Source organism: Alligator sinensis, unplaced genomic scaffold (genome assembly GCF_000455745.1).
Source record: "Alligator sinensis unplaced genomic scaffold, ASM45574v1 scaffold180_1, whole genome shotgun sequence".
In the NCBI taxonomy this organism is placed as follows: domain Eukaryota; kingdom Metazoa; phylum Chordata; order Crocodylia; family Alligatoridae; genus Alligator; species Alligator sinensis.
Window position 1 is genome coordinate 823,255 of NW_005842640.1, and position 24,387 is coordinate 847,641.

The 24,387-nt window shown below is 42.1% G+C and overlaps 1 protein-coding gene across 10 annotated transcripts in view; it reads right to left on the reverse strand.

The window, feature by feature from the left end:
• Positions 1 to 24,387, reverse strand: part of DOPEY1 (dopey family member 1) — a 107,436-nt gene that overhangs the window by 24,302 nt on the left and 58,747 nt on the right. For 7 of the 10 annotated variants that reach the window (XR_003096211.1, XM_025215322.1, XM_025215323.1 and 4 more), the window contains 12 exons: positions 23,404 to 23,663; positions 19,152 to 21,147; positions 18,935 to 19,046; positions 15,116 to 15,298; positions 12,083 to 12,208; positions 10,586 to 10,720; positions 9,386 to 9,441; positions 6,731 to 6,835; positions 5,761 to 5,827; positions 4,176 to 4,320; positions 3,827 to 3,906; positions 2,130 to 2,239 (listed from right to left, as the gene is read on the reverse strand). Coding sequence is in view for 9 of the 10 variants with exons in the window: in XM_025215322.1 (XP_025071107.1) it covers positions 2,130 to 2,239; positions 3,827 to 3,906; positions 4,176 to 4,320; positions 5,761 to 5,827; positions 6,731 to 6,835; positions 9,386 to 9,441; positions 10,586 to 10,720; positions 12,083 to 12,208; positions 15,116 to 15,298; positions 18,935 to 19,046; positions 19,152 to 21,147; positions 23,404 to 23,663 (3,375 nt within the window). In the remaining variant the exon portion in view is untranslated. The remainder of the gene's footprint in view (positions 1 to 2,129; positions 2,240 to 3,826; positions 3,907 to 4,175; positions 4,321 to 5,760; positions 5,828 to 6,730; positions 6,836 to 9,385; positions 9,442 to 10,585; positions 10,721 to 12,082; positions 12,209 to 15,115; positions 15,299 to 18,934; positions 19,047 to 19,151; positions 21,148 to 23,403; positions 23,664 to 24,387) is intronic. The other 3 variants (XM_025215328.1, XM_025215330.1, XM_025215329.1) reach the window with 2 other exon arrangements.

Sequence of the window (24,387 nt, forward strand, 5' to 3'; positions counted from 1 at the left end):
GGGGGTGGGGGGAGTGGGCCCCAGCCCTGAAGAGGTGGGGGTGAAGGTGGAGGGAGCGAGCCTGGCCCCAGGCCTCTACCCCCACCTCTCCCAGCAGGCAACAGAGCAGATGGGCCAGTGGCACTGGCCCTGCCCCCCACTGTTACCAGCACCGCTGGCACTAGCCCCCTGACCCTGCAGGCAGTGATGAAGCGGATGCAAGGCCAGCAGTGCTGGCCCCGTCCCCCCTGATCCCAACAGGCTGCAATAATGGAGAGGATGGGGGGGGAATTCCAGCGCCACTGGCCAGGACCCCTGGTATTGCAGGCTGTGGCGAAGTGGACTGGAGGGCAGTGCCAGCAGATGAAGGTCGGGGAGGCAGCCTAGCCCTGAAGCAGTGGGGTGGGAGAGGGAAAGTGGGCCTGGCCTCGAACGTTGCAGGGGCAGGGCCAGACGCAGGCTGCTGTCCCCAGCTGCCCTCCCTACCATCATTTTTGACAGGCATTTGGCTAGTATATCATAAAACTGCTGTCAAAACCAGCATGTGCTCAGTAATGGAAACCAACTTTAAGTTGATTAAATGTAGCCAGCATTGAACACGACTACAAAACACATAGCCCATATTGCACAAACATACCTATGGGAACTTTCCTACAACAAGGACAGAACAGTACAGCCCATGTGAATAAATTCTGTAGTAGTGCCCGTTGAGTACAGTCCCCCCCCAGGCCCTGACTCTTTTTCAAGTCATAGTGAGCCACTACACTGCATACGTTTTGACTTCCTCTTCACTCCCACAACTGAGCTGTGGCTTTCTTTTCCAATTCCAATCATTCCTGTTTCTTCACAGGCCATGTCTGACAAACATTGCCAAATGGGGCCCCAAACAGTTCACCATGAATCCCTCTGCCATCCCCTCTCTCAGCTTGTTGCAAATGATTAGTGTGGCTCTGCCCTCCAGAAGATGGAGCCAAACCAGGTTGCCTTGTCTGCATATAGATTTCTGGAGGGTCCCAGGATTCATGACAAGAACACCTGGTTCCAGTATCATGAGTGGGGGGCTAATTAGCACATTGGTCTCTTGTGGAGGGTATCTGGAGTACACACACACACACTGAGCAGCGCTGAGCTATGCAGTCACCATGGCTTGAAATGCTGTTGACCGTCTGGGATCCAGCCCAATGGAAAATCATGAGCCTTGTGGCTTTGAACTAATATTATGCATAGTATGTACAACATAGAAGTACATACTAAGTACAAACCAAAGTGCTGCTTGAAAGTGTGTTTATGGACCACCTGGGCTAAAGCTTGCACCAGTTTCAAAAAAGATAAATGCTTCAATTCTGGATGAACAAAGTCTATGGGTACCTGTAATAATTCACCTATATGCAAATTATAACAGGTCTGTTTATTTCAAAGTCAGCGTTTTCAAAACTTGCCCCTCAGTTCCATGCGCTCATGGAGAGCAGGATCTGACACTAAGGGGGGCGGAGGGGGAGGGGGGAGAGGCTGCAAGGCGAATAAGTTGTGGGGGAGAGGAAGGGGGCCGCCTGACCTTCCAGTTTTATTTTCTCTGCTGTAGCAGTGGGAGTAAATTCTATACCTGGAGAACTATAACAAATTTATACACTTTCCATTTATAGAATCTAATTATGAGGTGTTGTCTTATATTCAGGGTAACCTATCTGAGTAAATAAGGTAAATTCATTCTTAATGGGTACTACTCTAGCTATCATTCATATGCCAATTATTATATATATTCTTTATCTTGTCAAAAGTTAGCCTTGTCTGACATCAAACCACTACATGTACCTTGTAACTTCTACCCTAGGTTTTTCAATCCAGCTTGCTTGATTTTTCTAAACTGGTTCACACCTTGTGACATTCTCTAGCCTGAGCATTACTTTGCCTGTTCTTCTTAGTCTGATAACTGTCAAGCAAATACAAATAACCCTGTACTATCATATCCTTAAAGAGCTCAAGGCTTATAGTCTACAGGAGTCAGACAGTCAGGCACACTCCTTTTTCTGCTGGGAAATTTCTGTCTGCAAAGTGCCATGGAATAGGGAGCCTGATGTGACTGAAATGTCATACATCCAGCAAATTCCAGTAGGCTTTAGAGACCCGGTTCTTCAAAACTGTAATGATACCTGTGATTGCGGAGGTAGGGTACCACATAATGCATTATATTTACAAGTAAAGGAATAACTCTCTCTTTCTCATCACTGTAGAAAACCATATCCAAAAGATGAGCCAGAACCTAGGAAGGAAAAAAAAAAGAAAGAACACTTGGTTTTACCAAAGTGTGACTCCCAACACAAGGTTTATTTATACAGCAGCTTTCATGTAATATGTCTATCAATAAAATAGTGCTCCAAATCCCATCTATGATGAATTATTACCATAGGAAATAAGAAATAATCTCTTTGTACATTCTCTTTATTAAAGTGAATTTGGTGCGTGTTCATCCTACAACTTAATATATGCATACAGTGCAGCACAGAAAGCTTTTGTATAGTTTCTTGCCAAAGAAGAGCAGTTTATAGGGCAAGTCTCCACGTTCAGTAGCATGTTTGCCCAAACAGATAAAAATAGCATGAACTATACAAGCATTCATTCATATTTAAAACTGAGGTGATTATATCCCATGAAATATACAGGTTCAAAAACCCAAATGATAAATATTCATTACATATTTAAAAATAAATTAATAAAACCCATGAACTCTTAGCCAAGACTACATATTATGCCAGGGCTGTCCAGCTGGTTGCCTGAGGGTCATATACAGCTCACAAGGGGTTATATTATGGCCACTGTTCCCCCAATCCCTTGGGTTGTGATAGCAATCAAGGCCTCTGGGCTCCCCCTCCCTTCTCCAGCTGCTGTTTCTTGCTCCTGCCCCAGGAGGTGGGGAAGTGTCGGGGGTGACAGGGAAGTGGAGGCTGAGTTTGGGGCATGTGGTGCAGCAGCTGGGGAGAGGGGTGCCTGTGTAGGTGTGCAGTGCAGCAGGGCAGAGAGGGGGGAAGGAGCCTGCACAGGCTTGTGGTGCAACAGCTGGGAAGCAGGGAGCATGAGGGCACATGGTGCAATGGTGAGGAAAGAAGTCTGCACAGATGTGCAGTGCCGCAGTAAGGGGGGAAGTAGCAGGGGCGGGGGGTGGCAGGGACATCTGAATGGCCCTCACTGTTGCAGCCTCTGTCCACTTAGAAATTGGACTTCCCTATATTATATTATACGTCTTACAAAACAGCAAAATATTGCTAGAAACTCATGAATGATATGTCTACATACCAAACACCCATGGTCCCTTACCTCATACACTCCAAAAAACCATGATCCAAGAAACCAAACCTTATAACATGTCAGGAGCTACAAAGATCAACACTGAAGCACATGACACCCAGGCAATGGCTACAGTCATCTTACTTTATTTTACTTGCATTTGTGGAAGGGGAAAAAAAAAAGTCAGCTAAAATGCCCACCACAAACTGCTACAAATTAACACAAGCATGCAAGTGAAGATCATGGCAGGTAATCAGGTCTCCTTTAGGCATCTGTCAGTAGGCACCATCCCTGAATCAAAGAGCTTTCTGATCACCTGGCCCCTGTATTTTTTCAGAACAGTGAGATTGGTTCAGGTTTTTGGGCATTATAACAACCCACTTAATAAATAAATGAGGTTCACCTCTCACAGTATATGTACATTTCACATTTTTTTTCACCAGATGTATTAATTAGCATTTCTGCAAGGTAAGTTTCACATTTAGGTGCATGTTTCTAAATGCTATAGGTCCTTTTGTAATACAATACCAATATTTCAGGATTTAGTACACTGGAAAACATTTACCTCAGAAAGTAAGGTTAATGCGTGGACACTATATACAGATGGAGTTATGTTTGAAGTTTCCAGAACTGGTGATAACATATCTAAATTAAAAAGGGACAGCAAGAAATAATTAATTTTGGAAACTATTTCTATCAGCATCTATGAAAAGCATTTTAAAGCAAATATTTTCAACGACATAAAAGTGGACTATTTAGTTTTTCCCTGTACATTACATATAACAGAGTTCAATATACCACACAAGTTCAAATTTATTTAGTAAATTCACACACTGCAAAGCTATCATTTTCAGTAACATAAAGGTAATTGAACTAATTAAATCCATTATTTGAATAAATTCCGTATAAACCACCTTCAACATCAGATTCCAAGTTGCTTCCATCAACCATAATCTTGGGGGAAGGTTTAACCTCTAGGTTTCGTCTTAGCCAAGTAGTCTGTTCTAAGGAAGAACCAGCAATTGCACCAATGGCATCCACTATTTTGTGAGTTACATCCTGGAGGAAAACAAAAAAACAAAGCTTAAAAAAATCCTCCAAAAAACCCTTGTGTAAAATGGTGTTTCTTCTTTTCTGAGACTTTTATGTTTTCTAGACAGAGATCCATTAGTTCAGTAGCAAGAAAGAAAAGATATTAAATGGAGTTGCATAATGCCTTTTCTATGTACTTCCCTTATATTTTACCAATTACAAATGTTTCTTGAAGGACAAGGTGCAGTTCTTTGCATCAAAACCATGGACTACTTAAGGAGTTAAGCAGAGTTAGAAGTATAGGAAAAACCTTAAGGAAAGTAGTCTAGAGCTTTAAATACACAATAAATTCACTTAAGGTACTTTTAAGAAGTACAGCAAGAATATGCACATCTGGCTGCACACAGAATGGAAAGGTGATTAGTATTAGTGTCATACAAAAGTGTACAGAAGTTAGAGAAAAATGTAAGTTGAATATAAATTTTGGATTCAATGTTGTTATAAATACAAACTTGGATTAGTGTTTTATATATGAGTACCTCAAGCAAGACACGTAAGGTACGTTCTGTACATAGGATTGTTTGGCTTTAGTTGGAATACTCTATACTGGACTCTAAAACTCTTAAAAGTAGACAGATGATCAGAAAGGCCAGAGAACAGGAACAGAAATTATAAGAATTTGGAAAATAAAAAATTCCTCTGTAAATTTAAGAGGAATGGGCAAGGTTCTATCTGGAGAAGAGATGCCAGAGAGAAGTTGTGGACAGTCATAACATTTATCTTGCAGCATGTAGCTTAAAAGGTCAATAAAAATGAACAGACAGACAATGCACAGCACAATTATGCTGCAACTCAATGCAACTTGCATAAAAAATGACTGGAGCTGATGAAATAAGGGTAACTGACACACTTCAAAGTGAAATACTTCAGATTATGCCTGTCCTATCCACCCATGCATAGAAAAAAGCTGGCCAGCTGAAAAGCATCCTGTGCTTAAGCTTCTCCTTCTGCCAATAAGGTTCTGCAGTTTCCAGGCTGGAAGACTGCAGAAAATGTGGCTGAAAAATGCTAGGATCTCTGATCTCCAACCCCTTGCAATGGGATGGTACCACAGAATCTAGCAAACTCTGAGATGTATTTGGTGGGACAGCACTGTATATTTGTATATTATTAATGAGGTAGCAAATAAAAGTGTTACAAAAATCTGCTGTCATCTGAAATGTTTACAGGAAGGAATATCAACAGTGAGAACAGAACAAATAATTATTTCACTCACTTTTTTTGTAAGTTAACTATAAACAATAGAAAAAACTGCAAAAGTAAATAGAAGGCCTTAACAATAAAATCAGTTGCCTAAAGCTATTTTATTGCTGAACAGGAAGAACCATTTAGACTATACTACTCTTAAAACAGCCAGTTGCTGAACTATATTTTCAATGCTAATTTTATACAAGAACATTTTCTCACCTGAAGGTCTCTTTGATCTTTCTTATTCTCCAGATTGGGGTTTTTCATAATAAACTCATTTAGAACACTAAAAGAAAATATATGAAAAAATACTGGCAATAATCTTAAAATAAAATAACATCAGTTTAAAAATATTAGGCCAAAATCCATGAAAGATTCATATGCACAGTACAAATTTAGTGACATTTTAGCTGTTTCCTTTAGTTTGCTAAAATTCCAGAAAACATATTTCCATGTCTGATATGTATTTTATTTGTAGCACTATACCTTGTTTACTTAATATTTTATGGAGTACCTGTTAACACTACCATATATCCAAAACATAATAATTACGATATTTTTAAAACAAATTTATTAGCAACTACAAATCTGGTTTAATATCCCACATTAGTATTACTACAATTTCCAAAGACTGAGGTTTGATGTTTAACACACACGCCTGAATTTTACATTTTATTTCTGATGTTCAGCAAACTATTTGTATGCCAATAATTATAATTCCTATTTTATGGGAAACAAAGACCTAATATATACAAAAAAACAACATAAGCGTGATTTACAAAAGGCACGAATAGAAGAACAAATTATACAGAGTAAAAAGGTGGGGAGATCATTACCCTGAGTCAGCTGCTTCATGGAAACTGTTTGTTTGTCCACTCTGAATGTGTAGTAAGTGGAAGTTAACTATGATAACTTTGCCCTATTTTATTTATGCTGACCCAGTTTAGCTTTCATTTACTTCAGGACAGAAGACAATACTGAGCAATTACTGTTTCCAGTTACCACTGCTCACTTGTGGTAAATCTTAACCCCTTCTTTTGGTATATAATTTGTTTATTTGTCCATACCCTTAGTACATTTAGAAGATTAAAGCACTATTTAGGTTGTGTGATTGATTAAATCAAAAGTTTCGAATACTTTATTTTACAATGATTTATATTTATAGTTTCTAATGAAATTAACTGCTCACCCAAGTATGAGAAACTGCCCCGGTGCTGGAAGACCAAGCTGTATAGAGTCCTTCAGAAGAAGTAATAGTGATGCCCAGCTATCCACTAAATTGGACACTGGTATCCTGCAAGATGAAATTAAAGTGAAAAAAAATCACATTAAGGCTCTCAGGGTACCTGTAGACTTGCTGGAATGTTGCTCTGACGTGCTGTAATTACAGCATGCCAGACTCAATTAACTGAGTCTGCTGGAGTGTGCCAACTAGTGCGCTTCAGCAGCCCCTGCAGCTCATGTATTCAGTGACCCCACACTTCAAAATATGGTCAGGGGTGCTTTAACTAAAGCTTGAACAAGCTTTAAAACTCCCCCACTGCCATTTTGAAGCACAGGACACAATACAGACACTGTGGGCACTTTAATTAGAGTGGATCTCAGAGCTGCTCCAATTAAAAAGGCCCCCCCGCAACCCCAAAGTACATGTAAAGACACCCTTATTTCCTAAGTTCTCTTTTTAGTATTATGTCTTTCCTGTCTAAATGTGTCAATTAAATTACTGTTTGTGCAGAGGATCAAAATTTAGTTCTCATCTTTCTCACTTGATTTACAGACCAAGAGGAAGTGGTACACCATGGACATAATGCACTGGACTCTGGAAGGAGGGAAAAGAACAGCGCATTCAAAAGATAGTCTGCCTGGCCTATAACTGGAGGAATACCTACGACATTTGCAGTAACTGAATTCATCCTTCCTCAGCTGGATGGTGGTCAGCTGTAGGGCCTCTCAAGTTAGATGAAGGAACATGGTAAAGGCACAACTGGGGAATGGAGAAAATACTCTTCTCTCCAACAATTAATATAATTAAAAAAAAATTTTTTTAAATAATTATTCACAGGTTCAACATATACAATTTTCAGTTTATAGTGTTATACCAAAAGGATGCAAATTTATTTGAAGGATTTATAATGTCCAGATTCTCTTTTCATAGATTCTTAGGGGCTGGAAGGGACCTCACAGATCACTGGGTCCAGCCCCCTGCTCTAGGCAGGAAGACAACTGGGGTCAAGTGACCCCAGCGAGGTGAATGCCCAGTCTCTTGAAAACCACCAGGGTGAATGACTGCACCACCTCTGGAGTGAGTTTATTCCACAGTCTGGACACCCTGACTGTAAAGGAGTTTTTCCTGGTATTAAGCCTGAAGTGGCTTTCCCAGAGCTTGTATCCATTGGTCCTGGTCTTCCCCAGGGATGCCCTAGTGAACGGTTCTTCCCTGAGCTCCTGATGCACTCTTCTGATATATCAGTAAGCCGCTATATCAAGTCCCCTCTCAACCTTCTCTTCTTTAGACTAAAGAGGCCCAGGTTCTTCAGCCTTTCCTCGTATGGCTTGCCTTGCAAGTCCTTGATCATATGGTTAGCTTTTTTCTGGACCCTCTCAAGTTTTTCCACATCCTTATTGAAGTGCGGTGCCCGGAACTGGATGCAGTACTCCAACTGTGGTCTCACCAGTGCCAAGTACAGCAGGAGTATCACTTCCTTAGTTTTACATGAGATGCATCGGTTGATGCATGCGTGTTATCTGTCTTGCTGACCACTGCCTTGCACTGATGGCTCATATTCATGCAATGGTCCATCATTAACCCCTAGGTCCCTTTCAGCCGTGGTGCAAGTCAAGCAGTCACCACCGAGTCTGTATGTATGTTGAGGGTTGTTTGCCCCCAGATGGAGCACCTTACACTTGGAAGTGCTAAACTTCATCTGGTTCTGGTCTGCCCAACTCTCTACCCTGTCCAGGTCTACCTGTCTCTGCAACCTATCTTCTGACGTGACCACACTGCCCCATAACTTTGTGCTGTCCACGAAATTGGCCAGCGAGCTTTTCACTCCCCCATCCAAATCATTGATAAAGCTGTTGAAAAGCCCCGGTCCAAGCACAGACCCCTGAGGGACACCCCTGGCCACTTTGCGGCAGGACAACACAGATCCATTCATGAGAACTCTCTGGGTCCTACCCTTTAGCCTGTTTCCCACTCACTGAATTATCAAGTAGGTGAGCCCACAATCTTCCAGTTTTTTCTAAGGATATTGTGGGATACTAGATTGAAAGCCTTTTGGAAGCTTAAGTATATAATGTCTACCTTGTCTCCCATGTCCAGGTGGCGAGAGACCTGGTCGTAGGAGATGAGATTGGTAAAACAAGACCTATCCGTGACAAAGTCATGCTGGCTGTCATTCAGAATCTTACCTTCCACAAGCATATCGCACACAGATTCTTTAATGATCTTTTCCAGGATTTTCCCTGGGATAGAGATTAGGCTGACTGGCCTATAGTTGCCTGGGTCCTCCCTCTTCCCCTTCTTGAAGATGGGCACAACGTCGGCCCTCTTCCAATCCTCAGAGATTTCCCTTGCGCGCCACAAATTCTGAAAGAGCTTTGCCAGGGGTTCCATAATGACCTCAGCCAGCTCCTTCAGCACTCTCGGATGAAGTCCATCCGGTCCCACTGACTTAGAAATGTCTAGCTTTTCTAGTTGGTATTGCACTTGCTCAGCATCCACAGTGGGGAGGCTGCCATTCCTGGCATGCTCCCCATGAGCCTTATCTCGCATGTGTCTGTTTGTTTACTGCTTGATGACACAGAAGAAAGCCATGATTTACCCTTGGCCTCTTTGTCTTACCTTTGAATATAGGCATAGAAAAACTGCAGCATACAGACTTCCAGTGAGAGATGCTTCTAGAAAGATATGAAAATCAGTGTCATCAAGAAACAGAAATTAATTTGTTATTTTTGTCTATGTCAATGAAAATGGTGGATACTGAACCTATTCCCAGCTTTCTAATGGTAAACAACATTTATTAGAATAACTTGAGGTCAAATTAAATAATTTGCACTAAGATGGGAGCCTGGGTGCCAAACTTTGATACCTATATAAAGACACTCTTTATGCTTCTAGACCTATTCCATACCCTCCCTCCTCCGTACAGCCATTGTGAATGAAGTATGGCATGCCATCCACTGGCTCCACAGTTACCACATCTGGTTTCTCCTCAACCTGGTATATTATTAACATAATGCCAAACCTTTTAAATAGAGGAATAAAGGAGAAATGAATGGGGAGCATAAAGGCATCCAATACCTAAAAAAAAAAAAATTAGAACCCATGGGGGGGGGGGGGGGGGGGGGGGGGCGGGGGGGGGGGGGGGGGTTAAGAGTCAGCTCTGTTTAATTCATCTATCCAGTGCAGGAGTGTCAAATTAATCTCACGCAGACTGGATCTAGACCTAAGGGGTTTCTTGCAGGTTGAACATGAACCTAGCAGTGGTTGGGACAAGTGGCAGTAGGAGTGGTGCTGTATCAGCACAATTATTGCACATCCCTTGCCACCGAAGGCCGTTCCCAACAGAGCTCTGTAGTTTCAAATTCTGTAACAGGCCCCACCACTGAATTCCCAGGCCCACCAGGAGCCCTGCATGCTTGAGGAAACAGTTGCAAAGACCAGATGCAACCCATGGATCGTATTGGTTGATACTTCTAATCTAGTGGACATGTAGGAGAGTGAATTTTAAAATTAGTATCTGACCCTGAATGGATGCAAAACTGACTTGTTAACCCGAAAACATTTATTTTTGCAAGCTTAATTAATTTTATAACTTCACTCTATATTCAGGACCTTTCACTAAATATACGTTAAAAATGAGAGAAATGAGTTTCCACACGGATGGTTAAACTAGTATTACCAGGACAGACTCTTCTAGAGAACAACCACAGTACAGCAGAAGCAAGTTCCTTCACACAAAGAATTAAATACCTATAGCATCTAATATAAACTTCTAAAATAGCATCAAACAAACCAGCAGCAGCATTACTATTCTCATACCTTGTCCTTGGCTATGGCTGGAGGCTGCTTTAAAACCTCTTTCACTGTTTGTATAACTGTCTCAGTTCTCATAACACTAATAGAGCGGACTAGCTCTACCAGTAGAAGTTGTTCTTCACTGGCTGTAGGAATTACCTGGAAAACCCAAACATGCCACAGATTGTCATACAATTAGTAAAACTGCCTGCTGTAACAGGTTTCCCAAGTGAAAACTTTCTAAGCGAAGAAGGGTCACTGAAAATGCATGACAACCCCAGAGCACAAAAAATCATGAAAGTTACCTCCAGATATAAACTACTTACAATGGATGTCAATCTGTCAGGTCTTAGTTATAATCCCTAGACTGAGATATTGCAACCAAAAACCCACCTTCAAACAGGTAAGCATTCAAGTCAGGATATGTGATAGTGATGGTTACAGCCACAAGCTTACCTCAAACTTTAGTACATAACCTGTGTCATACAAAGCTTTAATTACATAAGCACGTGCTGTATGATATATCTCTTTTCTACTTCAGATGCACATTCACAGGATCTTCTAAAAGTATAGATTAGAAATGTACATCACATTAGCAGGGTTCACCTAAGTCATTTATATATCACAGTTATGATATAAATGAGCCAAGCATTCCTGCATATTGCTCTATTTACTGTACACCTAGAAGGAGGTACGGTGATGGTTGTAGAAAAAACATAGGATAATATGGTTCACTGAGATTAGTGCACATGCAGAGGAGACAAAGGTACATGCTTAGCCTTAAAGTTAACAAGAGATGCAGGTGGTCAAGACTTCTGAAAATTTGGGGCCTAATATGAATATTGGTGGCTTAATTCAGACACCCAAGTTTGAATATATTGCACTAAGCAGTTGTGCACTGCAGATTACTGTTATGACTCATGGACTAATAACTTTCCAGAATAAGTAAAATTATAAATTTAAATTTTTGGTTTTAAGCTTTGAGTCATAGTAGGAGGTCTGATGTTTAATCTAACGTGTTACTTTTATTCCAAGCCTCTGCTTAAAAATTAGTCGCACGCAACACTGTTTTAAAAGAACTGGCTGATCAAATCTAAGATGCATTTGACCATGCAGTTATTTATTTATAAATTCCTATCACATAATTCCTTTCCATGTGGTAAAATATATTTTTCATTTAATCTAAAGCCTCCCTTTTGATAGGTCTTGATCTCACAGTAAGCAAGCTTCTTTTCTTCTGCTAATTGTTTGTTTGGTACCCCTGAAAATTTCTCCTTCCTTAAATTTCACAGCTTTACCCATTATTCTTAAAAATTTCTATGCTTGCTCTCTTCCTCAAACCAGAAGAAGAATGCTTTGAATTTGAAAGCTTGTGTAATTTTATCCCAACGATACAACTAGTCTAATAAAAGATACCACCTTGCAAAATCCTTGCCTGAAATTTTAAGTTTTCAAGAAAAGTAGCAGTAATCTAGGAAATCAGTTCATTTAAGTAACTCGGTCACTTGACAATACACACACCTTTGTCCTAGAAGTGTTTTTGTTTTGTCTCCTTTCATTCCAGACAAATGCAATAGCAGCCATGAAGTGAACACCATGATTCATTGAGATGGGACCCAACAATTCAAGAATCTGCTGCCTCAAATTCTGAAACACAAAACCAGAACTTGTGTATATTAAAACAGGCAACCAAATGGGGAATTCTAGTTGACTGGCAGACTATACTGGAAAATGTCTCCTCACCATTCATTTTCTGAGAATGAACATCTTAATCTGAGACATTTAAGGCAGTGCCTCTCTTCCGCTAAATCCCAAAGGCATCATAGAGAGATACATGGAAATTAGCCAGATACCTTTTACATTTGCTCACACAAGTGCTTCCAATGGTACAATGAAGCATTAAAATCTTATCAATAAATTACATAGATTTCTTTACATTACTGCCATTTATTTTGAATGTGCTGTGATAGGGCAAATGATCATCCAAATATTACCCTGCACTAGTTGGTTTCTTAACAAATTACAGTGTAACAGCTCTAAATGAACACAGGCTAAGTGCTTTCTCAAGTACTGAAAGTTCAAACAAAGAAAATAATTTGTGATGTATGGAAGAGCTAATGTTTGGTAACCAGTTATTCTGGTGTATAAAGGACGATTTTGCATTTCTGGAAAAAGTGCTATGGATCGTCTCTTGTATTAGCAGGGACTGATTTCATGGAATGTTCCTGTCAATGAATGACTGGGAAGCCTGACTTTTATGGAAAGGCAATACATGGAATTAGATGCCAACAGCTTAAGTAGACAGGTATGAAAACCTGTTGAAGTGCCATCTTTTATACACATGGATCATAAAAATGATATTTGATATATTAAGGTGAACAGCTATGTGGTATGTATAGACAAGATAACGATAAACCTAAGTGAAAGTCAGGCTAATTTTGTTCTTAAAAAAAATAAAAATAAAATAAACTTTCAATAGTAGGAGAATTTGAATCACTTCTGACAAGTGGATATGCAGGATTTCCAGCATCTCATTACTTTAATACAGTAGGGGACAATCTTTTTGCCAGGGGTGCCACCACTTAGCTCTGTGTCCCTCCCGAGAGCCATTCCAATTCCCCTCTGCTGCTCAATCTGCTGCTTGGCTTTATGCTCCCTGCCCCATGTTCTCTGCCTTATCTTCTGCTCTGTTTTCTGCTCCCTGCCCTGTACTTCCTGTCTGTTCTGTTGCTCTATTTTCTGCTTCCTGTCCTATCTTCCTGCCCCCCTCCCAGATTGGCCATGTACCACACACAGAGGCTACCCATGCCATTTGTGACACTCGTGCCACAGGCCAGACACCCCTGATTTAATATCTTTTGAAAAGGTCTTTGGATAACATATTGTCTAGTTCTTCCCCAATTTCTTCTTTACATTTGCCAATGATCTGATACAGATGACCCAAAGATTGCTGTAACCTGTTGGCAACTGGAGTGCCCAAGCTGCATGGGCGGCAAAAAAAGGAGCTGGGCTGCCTGCACTGTGAGTGATGTGCACAGCCATGGCGGGTGGAGGGCTTAAGTAGTGGAGGGAATTGGGCCATCTGTGCTGTTGGGGTGGGGGTTGCTTGCATGGCACATGCGGTTGCAGGGGAAGGTGCTGCGAGTGCAGCAGGGGGGAGCCAGATTGTCTGGGCTACTGTGGGAGGGGAAGAGAGATGCATGCTCAGTTATGAGGGAAGAGTATTATTCACGCAACAGGAGGGAACTAGACTGCCTCTGCTGTGGCGGGGAAGCTACACCCAGGGGTGGGGAGGTGTGGAGATGGGAAGGGCTGCCTGTGCTGCAATGCAATGGGGACATGCAGCATTTGGCTGCCCAGAAGTTGGACAGCCCTGATTTTACATGACACCTCTACATGTAAATTATATCACCTACAGGAGATGGATGACGCAGGGACATGAGCAGATTCAGGATTTGGTAAAATGGGGTGCAGAAGCAACAACCTACATTGTAGGAGTGGCTGCATCCTGCTCCCAGCCTCCACTCTCCCTCCCCCCCCCTTTGGGACAGGCAAACCTTGCCATGGGAGCAGAGCTGGGCAATTCAAGTCACTGAATCAGGTAAAAATTTCCTCACAATCCCTACACTCAGCACCTCCCTTCCTTCCCCTCCATGCTTAGTGGCACATCTGGTCCCCTCCTTGCTCATTCCCCCCCTGCCACCTCCCCTGCTTGCCACTGATGATATGTATCTTTGGCTGCCCCGGGGTTTGGAGGAGCTCCAGAGCCACTCCTGCCCCTTTCTAGCTAGGCTGTGCCAGAAGCACAGCTCAGCAAGGGACAGTGGTGGTAGTAGGTGGATTCTCCCTCTCTGTGCCTACTCCTGGGCTGGCAGGGAGCAGCTGGAGGGTGGGAATCAGGAAAGGAGGAAGACCCACCCACCACCACCACCACTATCTCAGGCAGTGCAACCCAGTTGGATATGGGCATATGCACTGTGGAGCTCCCCTACCCCTGGTGCAGCTGGAGAAAGGAGAAACAGCAGCAATGGTAGAAAGGGGAAGGGGAGAATAGGAGGGGAAGGGAAATGCCACTGAGGGGAAGGGAGAACATATTCTTATTCAAATTCTTACCGATTTCAGGGACTTAAAAGTCTCTGGCTGCTGTTCCCACAAAATGGACTGAAAAGGGAATGTGTCTGTGCCACTGCACCCCCTCTGGATCTGCCCTGACCACAGATATCTGATTGTGTTATATTTATCATTATTTTAAGCACATCGTAAGATTTTTCTTAATAAATGTGCTGTGAAAATGTTTCCAGCTGTATGCCTTAATTCTTCTATGTTACCCTGAGAGAGCAAAGGAATCATATTATGTCAAACTGGATACATTTTACTGAAGTAAAGCTTGAACATTTACTCTAGCCTTTTTGGGAAACAGTTTAGGTGTTGCAACTGTTAAGAGAATTTTCTAAAAAAACCCAAAAAACAACAACTTGCAAGGAATACAATTAGACTTAGTTTGACAAAGATATTAATGCACAGTTTAAACCATGCTACCCCTGGTATTCAAACCTTGGTTGATCCAAGATTAATAGTAGTAACAGAAGCAGCTGCTGCAACAGTTGTCTTCTCAGAAGAATCTGCCTGATGCAGAATGCTCCACAGCAGAGTCACAGAAGACATGATCATATGAAGGATGGATAAGATTCCATTGCGCGCTTCAAATAAGTGCTTCTGGTCTACATTAACCAAGAGCTAGCAGATATAAAGGAAAGAAATCATTAAATTTTGACAGACCAGCTTGATCAAAATAGCGTAAATTATGAATGAACAATTTACATCTGTAACCCTTCAATCTTAATACCTTTTCACTCTGATTTTACCATTAATATAATCTGTGTGGATTTTATTAGATGGTCAAGAACTACTTTATTTAGAACTGCTTCTTCTCAATAAAAAAATAAGTTTCATAGTTGGTAGGGTTGGAACGGACCTGAGCAGATCATCAAGTCCAACCCCCTGCCATGGCAGGAAAGAGTACGGGGTCCAATGACCCTGGCAAGGTGGTTTTCAAAGACCCCCAGGGTAGGAGCCAGCACCACTTCCCTTGGAAGTTGGTTCCAGATCCTAGCTACCCTGACTGTGAAGTAGTGCCTCTTGACGTCTAGTCTGAATCTACCCTCTGCTAGCTTGTGACCGTTATTTCTCATCACTCCTGGGAGTGCTCGGGGGAACAGGGACTCCCCCAATGCCTGTTGGTCCCCCCCTGATTAGTTTGTAAAGGGCCACTAGATCCCCCCTCAGCCTTCTCTTGTGGAGGCTGAACAGGTTCAGGTCCCTTAGCCTCTCCTCGTAGGGCCTACCCTGTTGACCCCGATCATGCAGGTGGCCCTCCTCTGGACCCTCTCCATGCTCTCCACATCCCTCCTGAAGTGTGGCGCCCAGAACTGGACACAGTACTCCAACTGTGGCCTGACCAGTGTCACAAAGAGGGGGAGGATCAGCTCCTTGGACCTGCTTGAGATGCATCTGTGGATGCACGACAAGGTACGATTAGCCTTCCTGACAGCATCCCCACACTGTTGGCCCATGTTCATTTTGGCATCAATGACTCCAAGGTCCTTTTCTGCCTCGGCACTGATGAGAAGGGAGTTCCTCAGATTGTAGGTATGCTGCTGGTTCTTCCCTCCCAGGTGCACTACCTTGTACTTGTCAGTGTTGAAACCCATCCTGTTCTCATCCGCCCACCCCTGTAACCTGTCTAGGTCCAATTGCAGCCTATTCCTTCCTACTAGCGTACCCACTTCTCCCCACATTTTAGGGTCATCTGTGAATTTGAACAGGCTGCATTTTACCCCTTTGTCCAAGTTGCTGATGAAGATGTTGAACAGTGCGGGCCCGAGGACCGAGCCTTGGGGAACCCCACTGCCCACATCCCTCCAGGTCGAATAAGACCCGTCCACCATCACTCTCTGGGTGTGGCTCTCCAGCCAGTTAGTGACCCATCTGACGTGTAGGCATCAACACCACAGTCTCCTAGTTTTTTAATGAGAATGGGGTGAGAGACCATGTCAAAGATCTTCCTAAAGTCCAGAAAGACTATCCACCGTGACACCTGCATCCAGGGATTTGGTGACCTGGTCATAGAAGGCCACCAGGTTGGACTGACAGGACCTGCCTCTAATGAACCCATGTTGGTTGCCCCTAAGCAGTCTCCCCTGCTGGCCCCTCGTGGACATGCGTCAGGATAATTTTCTCCAAAAGCTTCCCCAGGACTGAGGTAAGACTCACGGGCCTATAGTTTCCTGTGTCCTCTTTCCTCCCTTTTTTGAAAATGGAAACCACATTGATCCTTTTCCAGTCCTCCGGCACATCACCAGAGCACCATGAGTGCTTGTAAAGCCATGCCAGAGATCCCGCAATAACCTCTGCTAGTTCCCTCAGCACTCTGGGGTGGAGATCATCAGGACCTGCTGACTTAAATATGTCCAGTCCCTCCAGAAGTTCCCTGACCAGGTCCTCGCTGACCCTAGGCCTGGGTGTGCCTCCCACGGGGCCTACGGGGGTCCCGGTGGGGGGGATGACCAGATCCCTACTCAGAAAAATGGAGGCAAAGAAATTGTTAAATAGGTTAGCTTTGCTGTCTGGTGTGATGATCAGATTCCCTAGCTTGTCCTCAGAGGCCTCACATTACCTGGTACCTTCTCTTTACCCGCTATGTATTTAAAAAAGGACTTCTTGTTGTCCTTGATCCAGGTAGCTAGTCCCAGTTCCATCTCTGCCTTGGCCTTCCTGACCACCCCCCTATAGTCCCATGCAACAAGGTATAGTCCTCTCTGGTGATGGCCCCTCTCTTCCAAGTGAGTTAAAATAACTCATTATCTCTGAGATACATTTTGAAGAACTGTCTATGTCTGCAAGTGATCATCTTTAAAATCCTTTGCAATTGATTAGGGTGATTTTAGAGTTGCAATATAATGTACATAACACCTTTCTCTACTGACAAAACAATTAGTGTTTAAATGACTACTTAAAAGGATTGGAGAAATAGAAGGGAAAATATATATTTAAAAAAACTAAAAAGCAAACAACAACAAAATGATTCAATACGTTCGGGGTCAAATTCTCAACATAGATTATATATACAGTAATTGCTACAAAATATTCTCTGGCCAAAACTAGAAGGGTCCTAATATATAAGAGAACTACAGGCTAGCACAAAAACGGATTAAAAATGGTAATGTTAGATCACGTAACAAAACTAGCTAGATAGGTGAACACATAATTTGATTATGTGCAGGAATATCCATATGGAGGCCAGAGCTACAGCTGACTACTATAGTTAACAATTTAGAAGTCTAGGAATTTCCATCCTGATTTTGTGCTGCTTTGTGTACTTAAGAGGCATATTAGTAGGGACCTACTGAATTCATGGTTGTGCAATTTTTGTGGAAAATGTGAACTGGGGCAAGCTCCGTGAAAAACAGCAGGCTCACAGGGGAACCCCTTCCCCCCCACCGCAAAAAACCCCCCAAACCCAACCTTACCAGCAAGCAACAAAAAGGGCAGGAAGCCATGTAGTCATGAGGGGGGGCGGGGGGGCAGGGCTGCTCACAACAGAAGGCTCCGAGGCTGCAGGCAGCTGCACTGTGGTCCCAGGACAGCTGTGGCAGATAGCCAGGCGGCTGCACCGGGGTCTGCAAAGCCCTGGCCTGGCTTGTTCTGCATGTATAGCCAGTCTGGGGCTCCACAGACAAGGGAAGAACCTCCCAGATACCTGCTATAGCTGGCCAGGAACCATGGTGCAGCTGCCTGCAGCCTCTGAACCTCCTGCTGTGAGCAGCCCTGCCACCCACTCCTCCCTGGTCGCTCCCCACCTGTGCTCCAAGATTGCATGGCTTCCCACTCTTTACACTGCTTGCCGGTAAGTTGGGGGTTTTTTTGGTTTGTTTGTTTGTTTTTTTGCCACACAGAGCCCACCACTTGAACATGGCTTGAAATCATGACTTAATTACCCATGGTATCTCACATTTTTCTCCTTTAAAGCAGAATCCATTTTTGAAGTTTGTTCATCCATTTTTAAAGTTGGTTCATGACCCTTTCATATATTCTTGCAACCCACTTTTGAGTCATGACCTACAGGTTTTAAAACGCTGCTCTAAACCCAAGTGTTATTCCCCCAAAGTGTATTATTTATTTTATTTATATATATATATATATATATGTATAAGTATAATTTATACATATATATATATGCATGCGTGTGTATTTTTACCATTAAGAACTTAAGACTTAAGTAAATGCAACACTGCAAGCATCATTAATAAGTTAGTTCACCCTAATTTGATAAATAGTGCATAAGAAGCTTCTTAGATCCTTAAATAAGCTTACCTGATGATATTGTGTAGATGGATCTAGTAGGCAGTAATGAATTATTGTTGTGATACCTTCTAATACAGTTAGAATCATATCTGGTGGGGTAACTGATGCCATCCAAATAGGCCTAAAATGCAACAATACGTTTGTAGTGAATTTGCTAGGCACTACTAATTAAACATTGAAATATATGATCAAATTTGCTGAAACAAAAAAATATGGATATACATACCTGCTATCAGATAGTCCTGTTTCATACTTATACTGCTGTATTAAATTATCTAAATTCTTGCAAAGCTGGAGGGTCACAAATACCACCACCTTCTGTAGAACTTTTCCCATATAAGGCAGAGTAGAAGTGATTAGGCCAATCCACTGAGGATGCATTTTACAGGCACAGTGTTGGTGTAAAGCTCTTATCACAGCACAAAGAAACATGCCTTGAGAGGTTATAGGCTGGGAGTGCAAATACTGAAGAGAAGTCATTGGCTGCTGTGCACTGATGTGCTCCAAGTCTGTTATGACAAATTCAAAGCCTGTTTCATTCTCCTCTGGTACAGTAATTACTTTATGCTCTAGAACAATTAATCGCTGCAGCACTTTTAAGAGCTGTGACTGTAAAGTACTGCCATTGTCGACTTCATCCTCAGAAAAGTTAATAAGGCTATCTTCAGAGAAACCTTCTTCAATAGCCACTATATTTTTTCCAGCCACCTTTTCACTATGCCATTTCTGTGCGCTGAAGATAGAAGATAATAAACAGTGCAGGACCACTTTCTGAACCTTGCACTTTGATAACATGTCTGAAATAAAACTAGGAAAGCCCTTTGCAGAACTTTCTATTACTTTTGCCAATTCAGCAAAGAGGAGTGTCAAAATTTCAATGCTCATCATCTGCATATTGCGGTTTCCTATTAAGTCTTGTGGGGTTACTTTTACATGAGTTGGATAGTGGCTCCGCATATAGTATAAACACAAGGAGATAAGAATTTCTATATACATAGAACTCCGAAAGTTGTGGTTAGAGTCTACCGGGATGTGGCTATAGAAGTCTTTGCCCATTACAGATATTCGATGCCTGGCCAAAAGATTCTGAAGCAAGGACAGTTGAGGAGTGTATGCATTGTTGACGCTGGTGGTTGAGATAGCACTTACAAAAGCTGAAGGATTTGTTTTCAAGATTGCTTTGATAGCAGAAAAAGCATACAATGTCCTTGAAGAGTCATATAACTGGAGATAAAGCAACACATGTTGATATAAAGGATGGATGTTAAAATTGGGAGATTTTCGCATTCCTGGAGATCCCACATCACTCTCTATTTCTGAAATTTCTCCTTCTCCACAACTGTACCAATTCTCTAAATCAAGCACATCACTAAAGAAAACACTGGTTTGTTTAAGCTTTTCTGTTTGTATTTTTTTCTTCTCTTCATCTTTCTTTTTTGCTATTTTCACCTTGGGCTTTGCTCCTGGTTGCTTACCAGCTTCTTTAACTATAGTTTCTTTTTCTGATAGCTTTCCTTTGAAGCTAAACTGAATACTACTGTGACTTCTCTGTCTTGACTTAGCTTCTGTTACAGTGAAAGTGAGGTCAGAGAGGGACTGCTGGCTTACTGCAATACAAGGTGAAGAGTTGTTTCTAGAGATTTCATCCCTTGAGCTTTCAAGTCCTGTCTCAGTTGAAGCAGATAACAACTGTGAACTGTCATTACTAAGCAAACTACTCTGGCTGCTTTGAATATTTTGTTCTTCACATTTTGTTACCTCCTCAGGATGATCCAAAGTTCTGATTTTAGATGATGTATCTTCAGGATGCAGATGATGCTTAACTGAATCAGTCTCTTCCCCAAGACCACTTACAACCTTGCATATCAAGTCAGTAACTACTTGCTGCACAACTTCATCAGGCGAGTCTTCTCTCAATGTCTGAGAACTATCCTGAGCACTCAGGCTCTCTGCTTCCACCTCATAACTCAGGTTGTCCCCAACAGATGAATGGGAACAGCCAGAGTCAGAACTCTGGAGTATTTCTACCTGATGGTCAGGAAGGTCAAAATCAGACACAACCATTGGAATAGTCTCGCTACTGGTACTTAACAAGGAAAGTCTGTCACTCAGTGGGTTGACAGTAAGACTGAAGTTCTCCATTTCATCCAAAATCAGCTGTTTGTCATTGTTCTCTTTGGGTGTAATGAGTTGTCCTTGGGTTACAGGCATGTGGAAAAATGCTTTAAAAAAGGTATTACAACAAAGTTAGATACGTTTTGAACTTGAGATATTATCTGTATAAATAATAAAACCTTAATTTTATATAAAATAGTTAGCACCTTTCACCCTAGCTCAGAGAGCAATTTAAATGACAAATCACTAATTAGACCCAGCAGACTCCTCACCTACTCCTATATGACAACACTTGCAAGATGTGTAGGAACAACTTTTTAACAATAAAAAACAAGACTGCCCAACCAAAACTACTGGGAGACTTTAGTTAAACACCCAAGTCCTGGTATTGTAAACTGTGAAAGCAGTTTGTTACTCATGGCTCTGTTAGTATTTTCTTAACCACTTTTCTGTTATACCAAATAAATCACAGTTCTTCTTTCTGTTAATGTTGTACAGCATAAACAAATGTTAAAAAAAGTGTCCATTATTATCATATTTACTTGAATATAAGATGAGGTTTTCCCACGCAAATCAGCATGAGGAAAAAAGCCACTTGCATATAAGGAAAATACATTAAATACATAATCTATCTTTGAACTGCTGCTAAAAGCAGCATGTGCTCAGTAATGGAAACTAACGATGAAGTTGATTAAATGCAGCTAACACTAAGCACAAGTATAAAGTACACAGACCATATTAGGCAACCATACTAATGGGAACCGTGTAGGTGTGGGGGTGGGAGCATTTGGGTGTATGTGGGTGCTTACTCTGCAGGGAACTGTCACCAGGCTTAGAAATACTAGAATACCAGGCCAGCACATGGAGCGCCAGAGCCAGCCCTGATATCCTCCCCTTGGTTCCATTTGATCTTAGCCAAAAAGATCAAAATGCTAATGGCAACCTACCATAAGAACAGATTACTGCAACCCATCTGAAGAAGATATGTGGTACTGCCCACTGAGTACAGTCTCCCTCAGCTCTAACTCTTCTTCAAGTCATGGTGTACACTGCACACATTTCAACTGCCTCTTCATCCCTACAGCTGAGCTGCGCTTTTCTTTCCCATTTCCAATGATTCCTGTTTCTTCATCAGACTTAAATGTGTGGCAAACATCGCCAAACGGGGCCCCAAATGGTTCACCCACAATCCCTGTCACCCCCTCGCTCACCCTGCTGCATATGATTAGTGTAGTCCTGCCCTCCATGATGTGGGGCCAGACCAGGTTGCTCTGCGCCTCATCTGCATATAAATTACTGGAGAATCCCATGACTCATGACAAGAATACCCAGTTCCATTCATGAGCAGAGGGCTACTTAGCACATGGCTCCTTTGTTGCAGGTATCTGGAGTACACACACACACAGCTGAGCAGTGCTGAGCTGTGGGGTCACCACGGCTTGAAACGCTGTTGACTTTGCTGGGGCCCAACATGATAAACTCCATGGTAACTAAGGAGCCTTCTAGTGTTGGACTCATATAAAGCATAGTTTGTACTATATGTAGTAGTGCCAATGTGCTACTTAAAAGCATACTTATAGAGTACCTGTGTTAAAACTTGCAGCAGTTTCAAAAAAGGTAACATGCATCAATTTTGGATGAACTAAGTCTATGGGTACCATCTATAAACTGATATAGCCATGTTTATTTCAAAGTCAGTTTTTTCAAATTTGCTCCTCAGCTGGGCCGTGGGTTCTGTGGACAGAGGTGCAGCCTCCCAGCTGCCTGCTACAGTTGGCCTAGGACCACAGTGCAGCTGCCTGCAGCCTCTGCACCTCCTGCTGTCAGAAGCCCTGCCCCACCTCCCACCCTTCTTCTCTTCCCACCATGTTCCAAGACTGAAGGGTTTCCTGACTTTTTGTCTGCTTGCTGCTAAGTTTGTTTTTGGTTCAGAGAGTCTGCCAAAATCACAGAGCCCACTACTTGAGGATGGCCCAAAACTAGCTTAATTACTCTAAATCCAGGGAAGCCCTTAATCCATGCCTAAATGCCTGGATTAAGGGTTTTCCAGGGCTTAATCAGGGTAATTAAGACAGGGTTTCAAGCCATGTGGCAGTCTGCAGGGAGGAGTGGGACTGCTCGGGCCCCTCAGCCAATCAGAGATGTGGGGGGGGGGGGGGGGGGGGGGGGGCTGCTGCGTTCAGTGCATGAGAACAGCAGCCAGCCCCAAGATCTGCCCATGTAATTGGCTAGCTGCCTCCTTATGTTTAGTAGACCCCTATTCATAGTTTATCAATAAAAAAAATGTTACAATATTTCATAAATTAATACATGGATTAATTACCTTATATCATGGGTGGGGATGTAGGTTGTAGTATACTTACCATCACCGCAGTTAAATTTTTTCATAAAGTGCTTTTCGTTTTCTTCTTCAGGGTAACACAGAGACTTATTCCAATAGCGCTCAGCCTGCACTCTTTGCACAGACACTCTCTGAGTTTTTGGATGAAGCAGCAGCAAAAGCAAAGGTTCAAGAACCCTTGCGATGTCATGTCTTTGGAGCACTTGGTTTAACCAGGCTTGTCCCACTGACCAGGTAGAACCATCTAGGCTGTTAAGGCTGTCCAGCATGATAAACAAAGACCTGGAAACAAACTGGAATAAATCTGTGTTGCTACACTACAATGTAGCCTATTTATTTAATGTAAACTATTATAAATATCAACATTTTCCCAATGACTAGAACAGTGATTCTTGACCAGGGTCCTGTGGTACCCTGGAGTGCTGTGACATCCTTTTAAGGGTACTGCAGGGTGTCATGTAGTATTTGAATTTTTAACATGCAAACACCTACACATGATTCACAAGATAAACCCAGAGATTGCAAATAGGAATCCACTAGTTTAAAAAATATTATGAGCTATGGCTTTCTGAATACATTGTAACAAAAGAAAAAATACTCTATTGTTTTTACTTAGTCAAGAAAAGATGAAAGCTAAGATCTGGCATTTTCCAAGGGGTTTCAGAACCACTGGTCTAGAAACTTCCTATGTTTTTACAACTTTCATGTGCAAATGTTTACTTTTCAGACCCAAAATAATTAAGCAGAGAAGGCCTAGTTCTCATATCTCATCCTTGCATATAAACATAACAAAGAATGCCAAGATGCCCTAATCAGTAAACCTGCCTCAAATTTTAAAAAAATTGTATTGCTCTATTTGTTACAAGAATGCATTTACCAGTTTTTAATGAATTGTCTATTAAGGAACAGTCTTACTTTAGCTTTATTCAAATGATCATTGTAAGAAATATATCCCATAGTTGGCTTTGTATACAGACAATTTATTCAGAAATCAAGTAGAACTTGC